Source organism: Lepidochelys olivacea, assembly GCF_965140295.1.
Source record: "Lepidochelys olivacea isolate rLepOli2 genome assembly, chromosome: 11".
NCBI classification, from domain to species: Eukaryota; Metazoa; Chordata; order Testudines; family Cheloniidae; genus Lepidochelys; species Lepidochelys olivacea.
The window spans coordinates 58,810,681-58,833,234 of record NC_140421.1 but is presented as its reverse complement, the minus strand read 5'-3'; the positions used below and the strand labels follow the sequence as shown (position 1 = coordinate 58,833,234).

The 22,554-nt window shown below is 43.2% G+C and overlaps 1 protein-coding gene across 1 annotated transcript in view; it reads left to right on the top strand.

The window, feature by feature from the left end:
* Positions 1-22,554, top strand: part of FTCDNL1 (formiminotransferase cyclodeaminase N-terminal like) — a gene marked incomplete at both ends in the record, with an annotated part of 44,592 nt that overhangs the window by 10,612 nt on the left and 11,426 nt on the right. The window contains 6 exon segments of the mRNA XM_084642869.1: positions 3,927-3,975; positions 15,869-15,911; positions 15,913-15,962; positions 17,590-17,693; positions 17,697-17,742; positions 19,467-19,658. Coding sequence (XP_084498995.1) covers positions 3,927-3,975; positions 15,869-15,911; positions 15,913-15,962; positions 17,590-17,693; positions 17,697-17,742; positions 19,467-19,658 — 484 coding nt within the window.

Below are 22,554 nucleotides of genomic sequence, written 5' to 3'. Positions count from 1 at the left end.
ATCCAGTCTTGTTTGCTCCACCAAGAAAGGTTTTCTCGTGCTTTGTTTCAAAATGTCATCGAACACTTGATGTGCGACAAACAATACTTTCACAACAGAAAGCGCTAACAGCACGGTCCTTCTTTTGAATAAATCCAAGTGTGTCTGTCCAAGAAGGCTGAAATGAATGGACATCTAACTTTGCTTTCTTAGGAGCTGACATTTTGTCAAATGTACCCCTCAACTCACAGTGGAAAAAAAAAATCTCGACAGATGGCACGCACAACATCAAACGCAGTGCGCTGTTCCACATGGCCTGATATAAGCAGCAAATCAGGACTTAAAAATATCCCAGTGGCACTGGAGCAATTTTTAAGGTGGGGGTGCTGAGCTGCGCCAACACTTGCCCCTGTCTGCACCCCTCACTGCTCCAGGCTGGGGCCAGTGGGCCACAGCTGGGGGCAGCTGCAGAGCACGAGGCCGAGGCCAGGAGCAGAGCCCCAGGCCAGTGGTGGGGATGCCAGGCCAGGAGCAGAGCCCCCTGGATTGGTGGCCGGGACTGGCAGTGGACTGGAACCCCCGGTGGGAACAGTGGCCGGAACCCTGGCTGGCAGGGGACCAGCGGCCAGGACCCCAGGCTGGCAGCAGAGCCCTGAGGCCGGTGGCCAGGACCCGGGCAGTGTGAGTGCCACTGAAAATCAACTTGTGTGCTGCCTTTGGCACGTGTACCATAGGTTGCCTACCCCTGGTATAATGTATGAGAAAATGTACGTGCACTGATATGACACACAGGATCACAACACAGACTGACGTACAAGCAGAAGGACATAAATAGACAAGACAGAGGTGCTACAGTTGTTACCTAAACACAAAATCTTACACAAGGTAAAGAACCTCCACAGGCTATGGCAAAGGTGATTCCCAGTCGCAGGAACAATGTGTTTCATGCTCATACTCACAGAGTAAAACATGCTCTTCAGTCTAGATTTGTTTTCATTTCAGGTCAAGGAAAAACACCAAAGAAAGGGCTTAACCCTAAGAGGCACTGTGATGATGATGCCTGTGGTCTACGGTACCTCCCTGGTTACTTAGAAGTCCAAATAATGCAGTTCCCTTAAAGTGCCCAGCCACAGGCCTCCATCCAGACACATGTCAAACATATGATGATAAATTCTGAAAATCTTATTTCATCATATAAAAGAAAAGGTTCTCCTGACCCCAAGGGACCAAGCCCCAGACCCAGGTCAAATAATAACTTAGATCTTACCCCAAATACACGCTTATAGTCAATTCTTATTAACTAAACTAAAATTTATTAAAAAAGAAAAGAGAGGTAGAGTGTTGGTTAAAAGATCAATATACAGACAGACTTGAGTTCAATTCTTGAGGTTCAGATACAGAGCAGAGCTGAGCTTGTAGTTGCCAAAAATCCTTTTAGAAATAATCCATAGGTTATAGTCCAATGTCCATATTCAGGGTGACTCCAGTCAGTGACTGAGGATCTCAATCTTAATGGCTCAGAGTTTCCCCTTCTTGAAACCCAAAGCAGATCTGAGATGAAGAAGGATCCTGTCCCAAGGTTTTTATACATTTCTTGCAGCCTTTTGGCCTGAGAAAACAATAGGCTTAACTTCCTTTCTTCCAAACATCATGGCAATTAGCACAGGATAATTTATCCATTAAACAGTTCAGATACAGGTTATCACAGCCTTCAAAGAGACATTGACAATAATACTATTTCACTCAAGTATATGTTAATATTCCTTTTTTGATCTTTGGATCAAACCTATAGCCATAGACAAGACTTGTTTGCTTACATCACAAGACCTGAGCAAACATCTACTCTTCTATCTCTAACAATGCAGGCTTGCATTTCAAAGCTCTATTCATTTACATATCTTCCTAACCAGTCTTTAAAGTTCGGCCATGGGTCAGGTCAGTCTGTGAGTTAATTAACTCTTTCTGGCCCTGTCACCTTTCAATGAGATATTATATTACACTCCTAACGTCACAGGCACTAACCGCTTCCTGCAAGGTACTGAGCACCCTGAACTCCCACTGAACTAGTAGGTGCTCAGCATGTCTCAGAATTGGGCCCAAAGACTGAACAAATAGACATTTTCCATGACAGAGAAAACACAGTGACTGTAACATGCTGCGTCTTAAGGACAAGATTGCAGCTGCATTAGGTAGGGAGAAAAATCTACTTTTAAAAGTGTAGTATTCAGAAAACAGCCTTTAATTTCCATTGCTACGTGTAGATAGAATAGTTAGACATAATAGGCAAGATTCTGCCACCCCTACTCACACTCACTCTACTAACACTGATTTCAATGGGGCCTGCTTGTGGGGTATTGGACTAGTCAACATAAGGGTGGCAGAATCTGGCCCAACATGAGAACAATGGGCCAGATTCTCAGCTCATGGAGTGCAGCCTGGCACCATTGGCTGGCCCAGTATCATTAGGAGAAAACAGATAACTCAGAGTAGAAGTCAGTTCCGGTGATTGGTGTAAGAGAGTCAGAGACAGAGCATGACAATAAAATTCATATATATATATATGGAGAGAGAGAGAGAGAGAGAGAGATCAACACTCAGAGATCATCAGGAGCTCTGAGATGATAATAGAGAGCCCCTGACTAAGGCAGCCCTGATTACAGAATGGACCCCACCTGAGAGAAATTAGGTGATTCCAGGTTTAATTACGGAGTGGGCCCAGCTGAGGAAGGGCTGGAGGCAAGAGAATGCGGGGAGTCAAAAGGTGCCCGCAGGGTCTTAAGTGAGCATCCAGGGAACAGATTGGGAGACCTAGAAGGGAAGTAAAGAGGTGAGGAAGGAAATGGCATAGGGAAAATTGCAATATGGGTAGAGGATTTGCTGTAGCTGTGCAGTACAGGGCCTTGGGCTGTAACCCAGAATTGAGGTGGGGACTGGATTCCCCTACCAGCCCCAAAGAAATGGTGTACAAGGGTAGCTGAGCCCAGTGAGGGGGCTGCAGGCTGAATGTGACCTCGCTGAAGAAGAGCTGTAGAGAGGGTGGAAGCTTTTTATCTCTGTTCAGATAGTTCTGAATGCTAGTGTGGCTAGCTGACCCTGGAAGGAATGGGCTAACAACTGGGCCCTGGCTGGCGGGATGAGTTCTCTGAAGGAAACCACCCCAGCCCCAGAGTGACTGTTGACAAGGGCTGCTACCCCACAAGGACACTGATGCCATGCCTGGCCATGAGGAAATGCATAGTGGTCAGTAAACCCTGTTACAATGCTTTTTCTTAATTACTTTAACTGCAGCATGTCTGAAACAACTCCATTTTTCAGAGTACCAGCTTGTTAGTCTGTATTTGCAAAAAGAAAAGGAGGACTTGTGGCACCTTAGAGACTAACAAATTTATTTGAGCATAAGCTTTTGAGAGCTACAGATCACTTCATTGGATGCATTCAGTGGAAAATACAGTGGGGAGATTTATGTACAAAGAGAATATGAAACAATGGGTGTTACCATACACACTGTAATTGGAGTGATCACTTAAGGTGAGCTATTACCAGCAGGAGAGTGGGGGAGGGATGGATGACCTTTTGTAGTGATGATCAAGGTGGGCCATTTCTAGCAGTTGACAAGAATGTCTGAGGAACTGGGGGGGGGAGAGGGATAAACATGGGGAAATAGTTTTACTTTGTGTAATGACCCATCCACTCCCAGTCTCTATTCAAGCCTAAGTTAATTGTATCCAGTTTGCAAATTAATTCCAATTCAGCAGTCCCTCGTTGGAGTCTGTTTTTGAAGGTTTTTTTTGTTGAAGTATTGCCACTTTTAGGTCTGTAATCGTGTGACCAGAGAGATTGAAGTGTTCTCCAACTGGTTTTTGAATGTTATAATTCTTGATGTCTGATTTGTGTCCATTTATTCTTTTACAGAGAGACTGTCCAGTTTGACCAATGTACATGGCAGAGGGGCATTGCTGGCACATGATGGCATATATCACATTGGTGGATGTGCAGGTGAACGAGCCTCTGATAGTGTGGCTGATGTGATGAGGCCCGCTGATGGTGTCCCCGAATAGATATGTGGACACAGTTGGCAATGGGCTTTGTTGCAAGGATGGGTTCCTGGGTTAGTGGTTCTGGTGTGTGGTTGCTGGTGAGTATTTGCTTCAGGTTGGGGGGCTGTCTGTAGGCAAGGACTGGCCTGTCTCCCAAGAGCTATGAGAGTGATGGGTCGTCCTTCAGGATAGGTTGTAGATCCTTGATGATGCGTTGGAGAGGTTTTAGTTGTGGGCTGAAGGTGATGGCTAGTGGCGTTCTGTTATTTTCTTTGTTGGGCCTGTCCCGTAGTAAGTGACTTCTGGGTACTCTTCTGGCTCTGTCAATCTGTTGCTTCACTTCAGCAGGTGGGTATTGTAGTTGTAAGAATGCTTGATAGAGATCTTGTAGGTGTTTGTCTCTGTCTGAGAGGTTGGAGCAAATGCAGTTGTATCGTAGAGCTTGGCTGTAGACGATGGATCGTGTGGTGTGGTCTGGATGAAAGCTGGAGGCATGTAGGTAAGTATAGCCATCAGTAGGCTTCTGGTATAGGGTGGTGTTTATGTGACTATTGCTTATTAGCACCGTAGTGTCCAGGAAATGGATCTCTTGTGTGGACTGGTCCAGGCTGAGGTTGATGGTGGGATGGAAATTGTTGAAATCATGGTGGAATTCCTCAAGGGCTTCTTTTCCATGGGTCCAGATGATGTCATTTTTGTAGTTTTCCTTGTCCACTCTCTCTTTCTTTTCCTGCCCCTCGTGGCAGGCACCATATCTCAGTCCTAGTCTACATCCAGCTGATGATAGCACCTTTGGCAAACCGTAAATGACCGACTGTCCTTGGCCACTTTTATATTGCGTGAGTACATGTGCTGCCAGACCCCGATCTGCAGAAGGGATTCTTTCAGCAGCAAATTAACACGAAGTGATTTACTTTGTCCATATTGGATACAAGGTTAAGGGGGTGGGGGAGAATCACTCCAGGTTGCACTTGCTTTTGAAATTTTTACTTCTGTAAGTCCTTGGGAAGAAATTTCCCCTACTTGGGATGAGATAAGTACTGCGGGTAAGTCATATAAATAACTGTGCTGCTAAGATTTGAATTGATTTAGCTCCTGGCCTAGCCCAAATTTGGTTGGGGGTGTTTTTTGGTTTTTTTATTCTACAGAGATTGTGCTGCCTTGGAACAATAAATAAACTTCAAACTAGAAAAGGCACATTCTGTGCATTAAGGGCTGGCTTCCTCTCTCCTTTACTTTCACTGAGCAGTACTTTCATTTCATGAATCATCCCCCTGATTTCAACGGGAAACTTTACTAATAAGATACTAAAAGTATGTGCTGCAGCAGAATTGATCCCTTGTTGCCACGTTTTCAAGAGCTCAGTTCCCATTTGGGTGCTTTAGTGAAGTGGCCGGACCTTTCAAAGTGCTCCATACCTGCCAGCTCCCACCATTCTAGCCTTTTGAAAATCTGATGCTAAATGTTTGTCAGTGCCATAATTATGTGCTTCAAAGGCAGAAGCAATGTGGGATCTTTTATGATAGAGTAGTTCTGAGACATTGTAGCTCAGGATAATAGAACAGACTTGATGCTGCAATTCAGCTAATTAAAATGATTTGTAGTCCCTTGCTGAACGACATTTCCCAGGATTATTTCAACCTCAGATCAGAACTCTTCCTCTCCCCAGGTATAAATGCCAAGCCCTGGAAAGTCTTGCTAGAGGGTCTTAAACAGCATAGTGTAGAGACCATCCAACCAGGTACGCATGTATGTCTAAATGACGCCGTTTCATTAGCCTCACTATAGCTACTCGGTCCAAAAACTGTGTAACTTAAATTTTCCTGTAATTATAGGCTTTCTTAAATGCTCCTTTTTCACCAGCTCACTACCTGTTTGAGGTCATGACCTGCATGGTTCAGGATTGCTTGTGTGTTTGTCACTCTCAAGATGCTGGACAGCAAAAAGAAGTGGGAGTGGGGTGAAGCAGAACATAGTCATGCAGACATCCGTTCGTTCATATACGTGCATGTGCCTATTCCCTGCGCACAGGAACCTGAGATCACCTGACTCATTTGCTCACTGGCACAGCAAGCCATGATTCCCCAAACAAGAAAATAAACCCAAATAAAGGATCACATCCCCCCCGTAGTCTAAGTCACAAAATAGACTCACTAGGTGGTAATAAAATAGTAAAATAGACGCACTGGTGTCATGTCCAACTGCTGTAGAGTATGTATCCACCCTAGCCATGAGTAAAACAACCATCACCATAGTACTTTATATAGGTGTGTCATAAATATAAAGGGAAGGGTAAACCCCTTTGAAATCCCTCCTGACCAGGGGAAAGCTCCTCTCACCTGTAAAGGGTTAAGAAGCTAAAGGTAACCTCGCTGGCACCTGACCAAAATGACCAATGAGGAGACAAGATACTTTCAAACGCTGGGAGGAGGGAGAGAAACAAAGGGTCTGTGTCTGTCTGTCGTCGTCTTGGCCAGGGACAGAACAGGAATGGAGTCTTAGAACTTTTAGTAAGTAATCTAGCTAGGTATGTGTTAGATTATGATTTCTTTAAATGGCTGAGAAAAGAATTGTGCTGAATAGAATAACTATTTCTGTCTGTGTATCTTTTTTGTAACTTAAGGTTTTGCCTAGCGGGGTTCTCTATGTTTTTGAATCTAATTACCCTGTAAGATATCTACCATCCTGATTTTACAGGGGGGATTTCTTTATTTCTATTTACTTCTATTTTTTATTAAAAGTCTTCTTGTAAAACACTGAATGCTTTTTCATTGTTCTCAGATCCAAGGGTTTGGGTCTGTGGTCACCTATGCAAATTGGTGAGGCTTTTTACCAAACCTTGTCCAGGAAGTGGGGTGCAAGGTTTGGGAAGTATTTTGGGGGGAAGGACGCGTCCAAACAGCTCTTCCCCAGTAACCAGTATTAGTTTGGTGGTGGTAGCGGCCAGTCCAAGGTGTAATATTTTGTACCTTGGGGAAGTTTTGACCTAAGCTGGTAAAGATAAGCTTAGGAGGTTTTTCATGCAGGTCCCCACATCTGTACCCTAGAGTTCAGAGTGGGGGAGGAACCGTGACAAGGTGGCTAACACCATTATTTTAAAAAAAAAAGAAGAGAGAATTGTTCATTGCTGTATAGTAAATGAGCCCTATGGGATGTATTGTGTATTTATGGAATGGGACACATTTTGCAGCTTGCCCCATTGCCCTCTCTTGGGGGCAGGTCTTCAAGGATGTTCCAGCATTTTATTTTGTCAAATATATGGGCTCTTCCTGATCTCCAGCAGAGGGATGCTCCACAGGCGAGGGCTCTCAGCTCCAGGGGGAAGTGTAACTTGAGCAGTGAGTGTTGTCTTCCCCCTCCAAGCTCTGTCAGTCCTATTCCTTGTGTGGATTGGTGTATTCTTGAAGGGTTGCACAGAGCCCCTGATCTAGCTCACATTAGTGGGGCTTTATAGATTAGGGCTAGGACCTCAAAGCAAATCCTGCACAGGGGAGACACTGCAGTGCATTGAATGTGGCCAAATAAGCTGTTGCCAAGGTGATGCTGTCAGGAGTTCGTCCAGCACGCTGGACCAGTTGAAGCTCCATCTAGATTGGGCTGATTGAGGAAGTAGAGTAGAAGGTAAAAGCATGTATTGCTGCAGCCAGGGTTCATCTGGGATGGGCAGGCAGGTTGTTTCCTGCATCTGTTGTGCATACCTGGAAGTACAAAACAAAAATCTGTTTCTTTACCGATTGTTTTCCTCTCAATTTAACATACCCATGATAACTTGTTGTAGGCAGTTAGGACAACTCACCTTGATGGTGTCCCTTTTTGGCATGCGAATATTTTATTTATAAAAGTGGATATTATTGTTACTGACCTTCTGGGAAGGACAAAGGACAGGCAGTAGATACTGAAGAGGTGGGGCCAATATTTCAAAGTCAATAAATTACCTATCTGCTTTAGAAGTAGGTTTTAGTTTCCTGTTTGAGTGCTAGCTAACAGATCATTTAGGGCCAAACCTCGGCATTTGCACAAAGTCTTATGCAAATCCAGAAACTACATGTAACTGACCAATTTGCTATGCAACTAAATCTGCCTACAAATGTTGAGGAAGCCTTTAAGGAGGTCTGTTAAACATTTGGCCTGGAGAGTCATACAAGAAAGGTAGAAATGTAAAAGTTGTTCCACTTATTTGTAGCAGATTGCTTCTCTAATGTCCATGTCCAGCATGTGTACGTGTGCCTTTATGATGACAGTTAAGGGACTGGGTGAATCTGCTTTAAATAGCAAAATCTGCTGGAAAGAGGGATGGTGTCCCTAGTCTCTGTTTGCCCGAAGCTGAGAATGGCTGATAGGGTGGATCACATGACGATTGCCTGTTCTCTTCATTCCCTCTGAAGCACCTGGCATTGGCCACTGTTGGAAGACAGGGCACTGGGCTAGATGGACCTTTGGTCTGACCCAGTATGGCCATTCTTATGTTGAATAAGTGTCATAAAGATGTGCTCAGCTATTGAGGATCTAATCATCCCAGAAGAAATGTAATGTTTTCATGGACTCTCATTGTGCCGGTGCCGACTCTGGCCGCAAGGGTTTCGCTACATTGTTTACCTCATTCAGCTGCTTGATGACCTTAAAGGGCCCGTCCCAGGCAGCCCGTAGCCCGTTCTTTCTTACGGGAATGAGAACCGTCACCAGCTCCCAGAGAGCATAGGAGCAGGCACACGCTGAGTGGTTGTACCAGACCTTTTGCTTCCCTTGGGCCCTGGCTAAATTCTCCTCGGCCAAGTCCATGAGCTAGGCAAGCTTTCCCCGGAAAGTCAGTACATACTCCACCTCCGATTTTTTTTTTCCATCGGGAGGGAGGCTTTTCCCCTCCCATTCATCCCTGAACAAGTCCAGAGGTCCCCTCACTCTCCTCCCATACAGCAACTCGAAAGGAGAGAACACGGTTGATTCCTGGGGCACTTCCTGGTACATGAACAGCAGTGGGGGTAAATACCTGTCCGAGTCCTGTGGGTGCTGGTTCATAAAGGTTTTCAGCATCATCTTTGGGGTCCCATTGAACCTCTTCACCAGCCCATTGGACTGAAGGTGATACACTGAGGCCCAGGTGTGTTGGACCCCACACTTCTCCCACAAGCACCGGAGCAGGGTTGACATGAAATTGGAGCCCTGGTCTGTAAGGTCCTCCTTGGGGAACCCCACTCTGCTGAAAATGGTCCACAGTGTCTGCCTCGACAGAGGACAAGGCCATCTCCTTGGGATAGGAAGTAGCGAAATCTACAACCACCTTTCATGGCCACCCTGGCAGCCATCTTAGTAGCTGTTCTCTACTTGGTTTACCTGTAAAGGTTTCAAAAGTCTCCCTGCATTGCGTAGGTCAGAGGAAGTGAGTGCGCACCAGATTTGAACTTTTTAAAATTGAGGAAAAAACTCTCTCTCTCTCTCTGTCCTTCTGTTTCTTGCGAGAGGGATAGCTCAGTGGTTGGAGCATTGGCCTACTAAAGCCAGGTTTGTGAGTTCAATCCTTGAAGGGGCCATTTAGGGATCTGGGCCAAAAATTGGGGATTGGTCCTGTTTTGAGCAGGGGATGACTGCCTCAGGTCCCTTCCAACCTTGGTATTCTGTGATTCTCCCCTCTGGCCAGACAGGGTTGCAGCTCTGCCACAGGTTCCAGCTGGAGAGCCGGTCCCTCCCCCGCAGCCTCAGCTCACTGCACTTCTTGCGCTTTGGGTGTTGATCTCCTGCTGGGCCGTGCGGCTGCGAGAGCCACTGGGTGTAGTGTATTAAATTGCTCCCTGTAGGAACGTGGTACTTAATGGAGCACCAGGGCTGGCATGTGTAAGCAGCACATTCCTACAGGGAGCAATTTATTACACTACACCTGTGAAGGGAAGGCTGTGCCTCCCCAAACAGCCTGGCCTCTGCCCTCACGGAAGCCCTGACCTATCCAACCCCCCCTGCTCCTTGTCCCCTGACTGCCCCTCTGGGGACAGCCCCACCCCTAACTGGGCCCCCCAATCCAAGCCCCCTGACTGCCCTGCTCCCTCTCCACCCCTCCCCGCCCAGTCCCCCGGGACTCTTACACCTGTCCAACCGCCCCCTGCCCAGGAAAGCGACCAGTCTGTGATAGAAGCTTGTTGAAACTTCTGAGTGAGGTTTTCTGTATTCAGTTTTCTTACTGTTCTAGTCTTAGACTTGCGTGTTTTATTTTATTTTGCTTGGTAAGTCACTTTGTTCTGTCTGTTATTACTTGGACTCACTTAAATCCTACTTTTTGTATTTAATAAAAATCACTTTTTACTTAACCCAGAGTATGTATTAATACCTGGGCGGGGGGGAAACAGCTGTGCATACCTCTCTATCAGTGTTATAGAGGGCAAACAATTTATGAGTTTACCCTGTATAAGCTTTATACAGGGTAAAATGGATTTATTTGGCGTTTGGACCCCATTGGGAGCTGGGCATCTGAGTGCTGGAGACAGGAACACTTCTTAAGCTGTTTTCAGATAAACCTGCAAGTTATGGGATGTAGTTCAGACCTGGGTCTGGGTTTGTAGCAAGCTAGCATGTCTGGCTCGAACCAGGCAGGGCACTGAAGTCCCAAGCTGCCAGGGAAAATGGGCTCAGAGGTAGGCTCGGCACAACAGTTAGCAGTTCCCAAGGGGGGTTTCTGTGATCCAACCCGTCACAGGTACATCCTTGATGGGGAAACCCAAAACTGTAATCAAGGCAGGGGAGATCGGAGCCAAATGGGTGGAGGTGGTGGAGAAGAAGAAAGCTGGTAGCATCTGGTGGGGATATCAGAAGGGGCAACCTGGGACGACACCCCACCATCTGCCAGGGGCTCAAGTGATGGTACAACCCTTTAAGGCCAACTTTTTTGACTTGCCTACAGCCAAGTTGTCTGTCCAGTACAAGCGTTGGTCAGGAATATGGACTTTTGCTGTCTATGACGATTATCCTATTCCCATGCTGCTGGGAGAAGACATGGCCAACATGTGAGGCCAATGAAAAGGGTGGGGATGGTCACCCATAGCCAGGCTAAAGAGACTGTGATGGTATGAGGTGATGTAATATTTCATTGAAAGGTGACAGGGCCAGAAAGAGTTAATTAACTCAGACTGACCTGACCCATGGCCGAACTTTAAAGACTGGTTAGGAAGATATCTAAATGAATAGAGCTTTGAAATGCAAGCCTGCATTGTTAGAGGAAGAAGGGTAGATGTTTGTTCAGGTCTTGTGATGTAGACAAACAAGTCTTGTCTATTACTATAGCTTTGATTCAAAGATCAGCAAAGGAGTATTAACATTTAGGAACCAGAGGGTGGTATTAGGTGAAGTGGTTTGCCGCTTTTACAGATCCAGACTAAGAGTCCTGTGGTACCTTATAGACTAACAGACGTATTGGAGCACAAGCTTTCGTGGGTGAATACCCACTTCGTCGGATGCATGTAGTGGAAACTTCCAGAGGCAGGTATAAATATGCAAGCAAGAATCAGGCTAGGGATTCTGTACTTGTGCAAGTTTCTTCATGAGATTGATATTATTGTCTATATGTCCCTTTGAAGGTTGTGGTAAACTGTATCTAAACTGCTTAATGGCAATTAGCACTGGGTAATTTATCCATGATGTTTAGGAGAAGGAAAGTTAAGCCTATTGTTTTCTCAGGCCAAAAGGCTGCTGGAAATGTATAAAACACCTGGGACACGATCCTTCTTCATCTCAGATCTGCTTTGGGCTTCAAGAAGGGGAAACCCTGAGCCATAAGGATTGAGATCCCGAGTCACTGACTGGAGTCACCCTGAATATGGACATTGGACTATAACCTCTGGACTATTTCTAAAAAGACGTTTAGCAACTACAGACTTGTCTCTGCTGTGTATCTGAACCTCAAGGAATTGAATTCAAGTCTGTATGGATACTGATCTTTCAACCAACTCTCTCTTTTCTTTTTTAATTTTTAGTTTAGTTAACAAGAAATGACTTAAGCGTGTATTTTGGGTAAGATCTAAGTTGTAATTGGACCTGAGTGTGTGGCTGATCCTTTGGGATTGGAAGAACCTTTTCCTTTATATGATAAGATTTTCAGTAATCATCATCATATCTGACGTGTGTCTGGATGGAGGCCTGTGGCTGGGTACTTTAAGGGAACTGCATTATTTGGACTTCTGAGTAACCAGTGAGGTAATATAGAAGCTGTTTTGTGCTGGCTTGGTAAATCTAAGTATTGGAATATCCACCAGCTTTTGGGCTGGTCTGCCCCATTCTGTTTGCAGTTCACTCTAATTGAGTGACCTCAGCTGGCTCCCACGGGCAGCATCGTCACACAGGCCTCCACACATAATTCCATTCCTTAGCTTCCTACCAAGGCCCAGTCTGTGTCCCCAGATACCACAGGCCTGGGGACCCTGTCAGAGGTGGTGGAACCAGACCCCAGACCAGAGTCAATGACGGTGGTTGTATATCCAGTTCCTGGGACCCAGCCAGAACAAGTCCAAGGATTGGAACGGGCGGAGCAGCCAGCTCCAGAGCCCATGCTTACAACCCCACCACAGTCAGGGGAGCCAGCTCCAAGGGGTCCCATGGAGCCTGCACCTGCAGCAGCAGCTAACCGGTGCAAGAGGCTCAACCGGAGCCTGAAATACCACCTATTTCACCAGCGGAGAGTGGCTCACAGTCAACCAAGGTACCCTCATCACCAGCATCACTTCCAGTGGGACCAAGCCCAAGTCCACAACCCAATGAGGAGCTAATGTCTCCAGCATCAAGGGAGAAGTTCCAGGCAGAGCAGGAAGTGGATGAGAGCCTCAAGGGTGCTTGGACAGCAGCCCAGAGCAACCCACTACCTCTCGGCTCTTCTAATAGGTCCAGGTTTGTTGTAGAAGGAGGACTCTTACACAAGGAGACCCTTTCTGGGGGGCACAAGGAGGACTGGCATCCTCCAATACAGTTGGTAGTTCCAACTAAGTATAGGGAAAAGCTCTTGAGCTTAGCCCACGATCACCGTAGTGGCCACGCTGGGGTGAACAGGACCAAAGACCATTTGGGGAAGTCCTTCCACTGGGAGGGAATTCGGCAAGGACATTTCTACCTATGTCTAGTATCATGAGGTGTGCCAGAGGGTGGGAAAGCCCAAGACCAGGTCAAGCCTCTTCAGCCACTCCTCATAATTGAGGTTGCATTTCAGTGAGTAGCTGTGGATATTCTGGGTCCTTTCTCTAACAAGACACCCAGAGGAAAGCTGTACATACTGACTTTCATGGCCACAAGGCTAGGGCTGGAGCCTGAGCCATCTATGTTGTGCTGGCTGTATGCAGAGAGGTGAATTTCACCTTTGAGAAGAAATGTACCCATAGTTTGTTGGAGGAATGTGTGCCATTGAGAGGGTAAACTTTAGTACAGTCAAAGAACTTTCTCTGGAGTCAGCTGCATTGCATTGCCTCCTAGCATCTTTGCTAATCAGATGCTTTCGTTGGGAACATGAACAAACAATCTAGAATAAGAGAAATGTTTCGTTTTCTTGGTCTGAGAAAATACATATGATATATATTTACATCTGTGTTCATCAAACCATTTATAGTAAAGCAGTTTGGTTATTACCTAACCAGTGTTTTGATGTCTGGTTATAGACAGCATTAGCCCCACAGCCAAGTAACCAATGTATGTATTCTTAATGATTACTTGTTTATATAGCAGCCAGAACACAGCATAGCACTCTTCAAAGACTTCAAAAAAAAATATGCTCCCTGTCCCAAAGAATTTACTGTCTACATATAGGCATATTAATCATGCCACTCCATTGCACTGCTTTTTAACCTTTTTTTTGTATTCTCTTTCAAACTGTTTTCTGATCTCTGCATTTAAATAGTAGATTGCATTTTGGAAGAAGATTGGAGTGTCTGTGAAAACACCTGTTAAATGCTGAAGAAAACTCCTTCGGAGTTGATATGCAGCTGTAGAGTTTTTTGGCTGTTAACGCAGAGAAAATGCCAGTTCTGGCTCATCGTTTTCAGAAACAGCAACACTTAAAGTTACCTGGCTCTATGATTAAGTGAGTGTACAAAGAAATATGCGGCTGATGGATGGCTAGGTCTTGACTCATAGTTTTATTAGCTTATTAGTGGCAACAGTTCAAATGGAATTATAGCTATTATACTCCATTACAAATATCAAACAATTTGCTTCTGCTGAAATTTATGCTGACAGCTCTATTTGCCAGCCATCTTCCCCACCCCATGGACATTCAGGAAAGAATGTTTTATTCTTTCAGCAATTTACTCAGTTGAATAGGATGAAAATGAGACTAAAAGCTTTTCAGATTGGAAAAAACCATGAATTTATTTTTCACATCAGGAGCGATGTTGAAAAACTACTAAAATAGCAGGGTCTGTGATCTCATTTCTGGTTTTCTTTCACCGTAGGAAAAATAGGCGTGAGATTATACAGCATTTACAGTGTTTAATTGTTAAGAAAAGAGATTTTTGTGGCTTTTTTGTTGTAATTTTTTCAATTAAACAAGAAAAACTTGTGTGAAATAGCTTCATGGTGACTGATGTAAATCAACATAAGTCAGGAAATTGAATTAAAGCTGTTCTAAAGGACTCTCATTGATTTCATTGGGCTTTGAATCAGGCCCTTTAGGCTAGAAGTCTAGGCTGATGCTTAGCCCATAACCACTTTGGTATTCTATGGTTTGTCTGGCAGTGGTAATGTGGATATGACTCATAAAATACTTGCATCTGTTTCTCTAGCCCTCTGATTCTGGCCTTGTGTATGAATGTTATAATTTATTCACCACAGGGCCAGATTCTGCCTTCTCATGCACATCTGCAGCTACCATTAGCTTTGAGAGCTGCAACCACAAAGATGAGGTCAGAATTTGGCCTCCTATCATGTCTTTGCACCATGGTTTTCTGTAATTTATACCAGGGTCCTCTCTGCTGTAGCCTTTCATTCTCAAAAGTGTGTTGGGACATAGTTGGTATGAAGATGCTACACAAAATAAGGTCCTAATCCTGCTACACAAAATAAGGTCCTAATCCTGCAAACAGTTATCTAGCACAGCATGTTAGTGGCCTCAGTGGGACTCTGACTGTGTTAGTGCTGTTTGTAAGGTGGGGGGCTAAAGTAGTATTGGATTCAAATGGAGTACAGCTATAGAGTATGGTCCTGATCCTGCAGAGTGCTTTCTGTGGGATGCTGATCCCACAATTCCCATTAGTGTCCCCCCCAGCATTTGATGTCAGTCAGGAAGCGTTCAGGAGGAGGCATTGAGGGACTCGCAGAATTAGGCCCAGGAAGCTCACTCCTGCACCCTTAGTCATACAAGCAGTCCTGTTGAAGTCAATGGACTATGTGTGTGAGGAACAACCTCTTTGGTAGCAGATTGGAACTCCTGAAGGCTTCGATACACATCATGAATACTCTAAATAAAGAGACATAATAATTTAGGCCCCTATTCATCAAAGTATGTTTGTCTGTCCCTCTTTAGCAAAGCACTTAGACCTAGATGCAAAGACAATGGGATGTCTAAATACCTTTTAGAATAGCAGCCGTCTTAGTCTGTATCTCTAAAAAAGAAAAGAGTACTTGTGGCACCTTAGAGACAAACAAATTTATTAGAGCATAAGCTTTCATGAGCTACAGCTCACTTCATCGGATGCATACAGTGGAAAATATAGTGGGGAGATTTTATATACACAGAGAACATGAAACAATGGGTGTTACCATACAGACTGTAACAAGTTTTGAGGAGCTGGGTCCTAAAAACTTAAGTGATTGGTGAATCGGGGTCTTAAACATCTGCCATTTGATGTGTATGAAAAGTCTGAAATCTCCTCTTGTTTTTTTTCCTCCCACAGGACAGAAACATTCTCAAGCCACAGTACTCAATATATTTTTTGATTGATTACCACAGATCAGTCATAATCATAGCAGCTACCATTGATATGTTAGGTAAGAGGACCTGTTATGATGTTTAAATATTTTTATACTTCAAAAATTCTCTTGCTTTCTGTTAACTATCAGATAACAGCTTTGACTGACTGGGGAAAGGCAGGGCTCATCTCTGGTTTCCTGCCCTTTGTAACTACCTGGAGGCTTCCTGGATAAAGTTGAGAGTTGGAATTGTTCGAGCTGAACATTCTGTGAGTAGCAAGCCTCAAACACACTATTTTTAAAATGGGAAATGCCTAGTGATGGTATAACTAAAAGTGGTATATGTTTCTAAAGTTACTTGAGACTGATGCTTTCTTAAAGCTATATAATGCCATTTCTTTTAAAACAGAATTCCCTAGTCGTTTCCTTGTTAGCATGATCAGACTCTTATTTATTTAGCAATTTGGTAAAGTTTACAGTGATATTTTACACTAATCTTTACACCATCACCAGGCAGAATTTCCTTTTTTCAAAAAAGGATGTGTTTTTGTGCTTGTTACTTTTATTTTAATTACTCATACATCACAACAAGCTTAACTCTGACCCCAATGAATACCGTTCTTCCATTAGTAATCTCAGAATATAAACACAGCATAGTGCCCTTCTGAAAAAGAAACATAGAATAATATATGTTCTCATTAATGTCCCATGTTGATCAATTTCTAATGCTAGTTCACATGTTTACTATAAATTATATTATACACTTTTTTAATGAAACCACATATACAATATCATTCTAAAAGAAAATAGCAATTGTAAATACTTTTCCAAAAATGTGTTGTACAAATACATCAATTGATAATTCCTATTTAACAGTTTTCTTAACAAGAAAATGCTTCTGGGTTTTTATTTTGCATAGATAAGATTATTTTGAGGAGAATACATTTCTTTGCCCACATAACATAAACATTCTGGCCAATATTAGATTTATCCTCTTACCTATAAATTTCCTCCATTAAGTGCTATGTTTTTTTAATAAATGATGCGATAAGTAAGTACATTGTTGTCACACAGTACCCTTTATGTGTTTTTTAATTTTGTTTTTAAACATGATGGAGAAATAAAATAAGACTCCCTTTTCCCCCTTAAAAAGGTGCTATCCAGATATTTGACATGTAAGTGAAAACAGTGTATTGAGTAGAAAACAGAATGAGAATATGAAGAGCCCCGGCAAATATTACACATTTTTAGCATTCAGTACTTCAGTAAAATAAACTGTTACTGAGTTTGGCCTGAAATCAGACAGCAGGATACAAAATTAATTGCCTTGTGATATTTTTATTTCCTTTCAAATGTTCTTTAGTCCATTTCTGTGTTTAATGCACAGCTTTCTTGGGGTAGGCACACTTCTAAGAGTTACAGGACCTTGAAATTTTGTCAACACATCTCTTCTAAGATTGGGTGGGGGGGAGGGAATGGTGCTATTAATGTATAAAGTGAATTAGAAAGATTATCTGCACCACTTTAGTCCTGGAGCAAGAAGCTGTGTAATTTTAACTTTCCTGTCTCTCTTGTTTGGTTTCAAATTAGTTGTGTTTTCAAATAGAATCCCTTCCTGTGACTAGGAACAGAACCTCAGTGAACTAACCCTCAGTGCTTTATTCAGGTTTGACTGATCCCTAATTGTCTATTTTGCATTTGTTAGGCAACTATGTCATTGCTGCCTGCGCTGAGGCTTTACAGCCAATTGATATGGCTATCCAGGAAGGAATCCATCCTTGCCTTGGAGCAGTGGACATAGTTCCTATCTAGCCTCTTTTGAATGTAGGCTTGGAGGAATGTGGAAAAGTGGCTCAAAGTGACAGGTTTCAGAGTAACAGCTGTGTTAGTCTGTATTCGCAAAAAGAAAAGGAGTACTTGTGGCACCTTAGCACGTGGCAGTTTCCACGGTATGCATCCGATGAAGTGAGCTGTAGCTCACGAAAGCTTATGCTCGGATAAATTGGTTAGTCTCTAAGGTGCCACAAGTACTCCTTTTCTTTTTTCAAAGTAAGTGGAAGCTGCTGGGATTGATGAAGAGCAAGGATGATGATATTCCTTAAATAGAAAAGGAGTACTTGTGGCACCTTAGAGACTAACCAATTTATTTGCATCTGATGAAGTGAGCTGTAGCTCACGAAAGCTCATGCTCAAATAAATTGGTTAGTCTCTAAGGTGCCACAAGTACTCCTTTTCTTTCTGCGAATACAGACTAACACGGCTGTTACTCTGAAATCATTCCTTAAATTCTGTCTCTGGCCTCATCTAGAGTAGGGTTTAAAGGTACATATTTCAACTTCCCCTAGGCTTTAACATGACCAGTTTACACCACTTTAAATTCTAGCATGTGCATTAAGCATATGCTTAAGTGCTTTCCTGAACAGGGACCTGCACCAAAATGGGGTTAGATAAATTTGGCTTTCACAGCCATACAACTCCATGCTGGGTGTCAAAGCCCTGGCCTCTTGTGGTCAGCAATGCTTCCCATGACATTCTTTGCATTAGACAGAGTAGCTTGCTTGCAAAGCACTTTTGGGACTCTTTGGGGTGAAAATATTCTGTTCTATTCAGGTTCTTGTACTGTCCCTCATCACTTTAATATCTGAGCTCCTTTCTGAAATACACTGAACAATATTTGCATTCATCACATGTGATTTGTCATGTGACGTTATGCTGCTGACTTGACAGTGATCCTTCTCTTGCAGCAGTTTCAGTCTCTGAAGGCCTGGGGATCAAGGTGTTTCAATTGAGACTCAAACTCTTCCTTTGTGTGTCACGGCTAGAGTGGACACTTCAGATAGAGCTGGGTTTCTGACCTGAAAGAAACAAAGCTGAGGGGAATGTCAAGTGACTTTGCAGACACAAGATACACATTTGTTTAAGTAGAGCATATACAATCAATGTAAGTGGATTCCAAACTGCAGACTTTATGCACTTTTTTTATTACTCTAAAATCCCAGTGAAAAATCCAAATGTAACCACTGTGTTGTCTGTTATACATCTATAGGAAAGCTTTTGTGATAACAATATAAGCATTATTTAAACTATTGTACAAACGAGCCTTTCATTTTTGCTTTAGGCTATCCTTAACAGAGTCACTGAATGCATAATCTAAATATCCAAAGTTAAAACAGAACCACCATAAAAGCAATAATTTGAAGTGAAAGCAAATAATCCTGAGTAGATGCCTTCAGACCACTTGGACAAAAAATAAACAGTGTGCATGGCCCCTTCAGGGCACACTGAACTGGGGACCTTTAATCCTGGTGTAGGAAGTCTCTGTGAGGTTAGAGATTCTAATCTTTTTGCTACCATTGCTGCTTATGATCTTGTAGACTATGGAAATATAGTAAGGGATCAGAGTGGCACTAGAATGGTGGGTCATCATAGTGGCATTTAGTGTGGATAGGATGTGGACTCTGATCCTTCCATTGTCATGTCAGTGGTTTTTACTACATTGGCCTCATTCAATTAAATCAAATCTAATAGTTTTGCTGTAAAGTTAAGCATTGGTGTTGTGCTTTTTAAAAAAAAATTCTACAGACATCGCTGAGATTTTGACCCTTCGTGTCCCAGGATGCAGCATGTTTCTCTTTGGGCAAGCTGATCAACCTGAGAAACGAAGTCTGGTTCAGAGAAGAAAACAGCTAGGTTGGTTTAAAGGGAGAAATTTCAAGTCAATGGACGTTAAACCTGATAGAGGAGCTGTGCCTTCCCAAAGATACAGTCTAACGGGTAGGAGCTGCACTGCTTAATACTTGACTTAAAATATAGAATCTGCTGTGGTTAAAAATGCTCACTGTGGGACAGGTCTGAAGCCCATTGCAGTCAGTGGAATGACTCTCACTTACTTCAATGGGCTTTGGATCAGGCCCTGTAAAAGGGCCAAATCCTGAAGCTTTTTACTCAGTTCATACTCAGGAGAAACTTCCATTGACCTCTGTACCTGAGTGAGTACCTCAGGATTTGCCTTATAATATTTATTGAGAAAATATTCGTGGCTGATTTAAACATGTAGGGAAAGAAATCTTCATAATTTTATGAGAACCCCAATGAGGGAATTGGTTTAAAAAAAACTGATTGTGAGGAGAGTGTGACAGAGATTCTCGTAAGCATGAGAAGAAGCTTATTTCAAAGCTGTTGAACAGTTTTGTGGCACTCTTAAAACTGAGCAGAACCCTCCATCTCTTGTATGTTTAGGAGACCGGCATCACTTTCCATCTTTACTAGTAAATTCACTTGGAACTGAGAGATGAAGATGACTGGTATTTATCACTGCTTTCTCAGCCAGCAGCTCTCTGAGAAGAAATCTGAGAGAGACTTGCCTAAGCATTTGAATTCCTCTTCCCTGCTACTTTTCCTGATGGTCATTTAGAAATATGCAGATAACTTTGGCTACATCAATTTTTTTAATTTATATGGAAGTTTGCCCATTGATCATTCTGCCACTAACCCTTTAAGGAGACACATTGGAGTAGTCGGCTATATTGTTACCTAGAAGCAATACAAACAGTCAGTATTACAAGGCAGAATTTATTTAAAAGTCAAACATAAGGGCTGTATTTTTTATACTAAAATGCATCTGTATGCAAGCTCTTGTGTGTATCAGATTTAATTTACTGGATTATGTGTCCTCAAGTAAAAAGTGAGGAGGATAAGAACAACAATATTCTTCCTTCTGGGATGTGAAATCTTCCATAAAAAGGGCACCTAGGAAACTGAATTTTGTGCCTGCGTATAGGATGTTGGTGATTTGTGTTTGGGGTTTAGAAAGGAACCTAAAGGAGTTAGGTGCTCAAGTCCCATTGAAAATCCCACCCTAGGTTTGTGCCTACAAAATACTTATTTGTATTATGATTATTTGTAAAGCACCAGTGCTTGGCATTTTCAGGGAAATTGCTGAATTTCCCCATTGATACCATGATTCGGCAAGGTACTTAAGTATGTTGCTAACTTTAAGCAGGTGAGTAATCCCATTGAAGTCAATAGGGCTCCTGACACACTTAAAAGTTCTGCACATGCTTATGTACCTTGCTGAATCAGGCCCTAAGATTCTGATCCTGTAGGCACTTGTGCTTTCTTCTTCTTATAGCGTCATAGAGTTTAAGGCCAGAAGGGACACCAGCTCATCTAGTCTGACCTCCTGTATATCACAGTCTGCAAACAGCACCCACACAACTAAACCTAACAACTAAAATGAGGTCAAAGTTTTATTGCCCATGGTAGATTAGACTATTATGTGCTACAGGCAGAGAATGGGAGGGAGCAAGGTGCACCAGTGTCCAACGCCTCTGCAGTGGCAGGGAAATGATTAAGTTAGAGAGACCCAGATAATTTTGGTAAGTGACCTGCACCCAATGGCTTCAGAGGAAGGCAAAAAACCCCTAAGGTGACTGCTAGTCTGACCTGGGGGAAAATTCCTTTCCAACCCCACACAGGGTGATGAGTTAGACCCTGAACATGTGAGCAAGAACCAGCCCACCAAGCACCTGAGAGAGAGAATGCTTGGTGACAACACCTCAGAGCCCTGGCTCACCCCATCCAGTACCTCATTTCCAGCTGTGTGGCCTTCAGAGGAAGGAGTTTTAAACCCCCCCAAACGTATCCAGACTTCATGGGGGGAGGTAATCCCTTCCTGATCCCTGTAGGTGTCTGGCTGAAACCCTGAAGCACAAAGGTGAGGAGTCCCATTGAGACTGTTCATGTGTGTAAAGTTTGTAGGATTGGGGGCCAAGTTGGGGCTTGTATAGGTAGTAACAGTAGGGAGCTGGGTGGGGAGTGTTGACAATGCTCTTTTTCTAACTTGAATCGCTGCTGTGAATGTCACTTGTGTGTTGTGTGTGTGCCCCCATTAAACCCCACTATATTTTTTTCTCCACAATTTAAATGATTAAAATATAAAATCAGTGACATCTGTCCAGCTCCTACAGTGAAAAGTACAATAACACATTAGTCCACATCCCCACAATGTAGGGCAAAAGCTAGTAAAGAAGCAGGTTTCAGTTTCAAGTTTCCAAGATGATTTTTACAAATAAAAGTAGATGGTACGTGATGACTTTAGAAATAATTAGCAATGCCCCTCCTTTTGTGAATGTTTTATTATAACAATCCCTAGCTCTTGTATAGAGCTTTTAATAGCTCTCAAAGTGCTTTACAGAGGAGGTCTGCATCATTATTCCCATTTTATAGATGGGGAAACTGATGTACAGGTCGGTGAAGTGACTTGCCAAAGCTCAGATGAAGATCTATTAACAATGAATTTCAGGTCTATAAATAAGCACCATATTAAAAAATAACCACCAAACCCTTTTAACATTTATGCAGTCATTTAAACACTGAAGCCTGGTATGTTGACAGTAAATTGTGATCCATTTTAAAAAGTACACACAGAGTTGCTGCACCTCAGTGCTACGTAATCACTGATTATATTGGGTATCAGGGAGTGCTGCATCTGACCAGCCTCCAGGTGGTGGCCTCACCCCTATGAGTTACACATGATCCATGTTGATTAAATGGATAGACTCATCACCCTAGTCGTCCTGAACTCTGACAATAAATTCCCAGTTGTGGAGAACTGTTGCAAAAGAAGCCTTTCATTGTTGCTGCTTTTAGCTGAATCTCAATAAAGAAT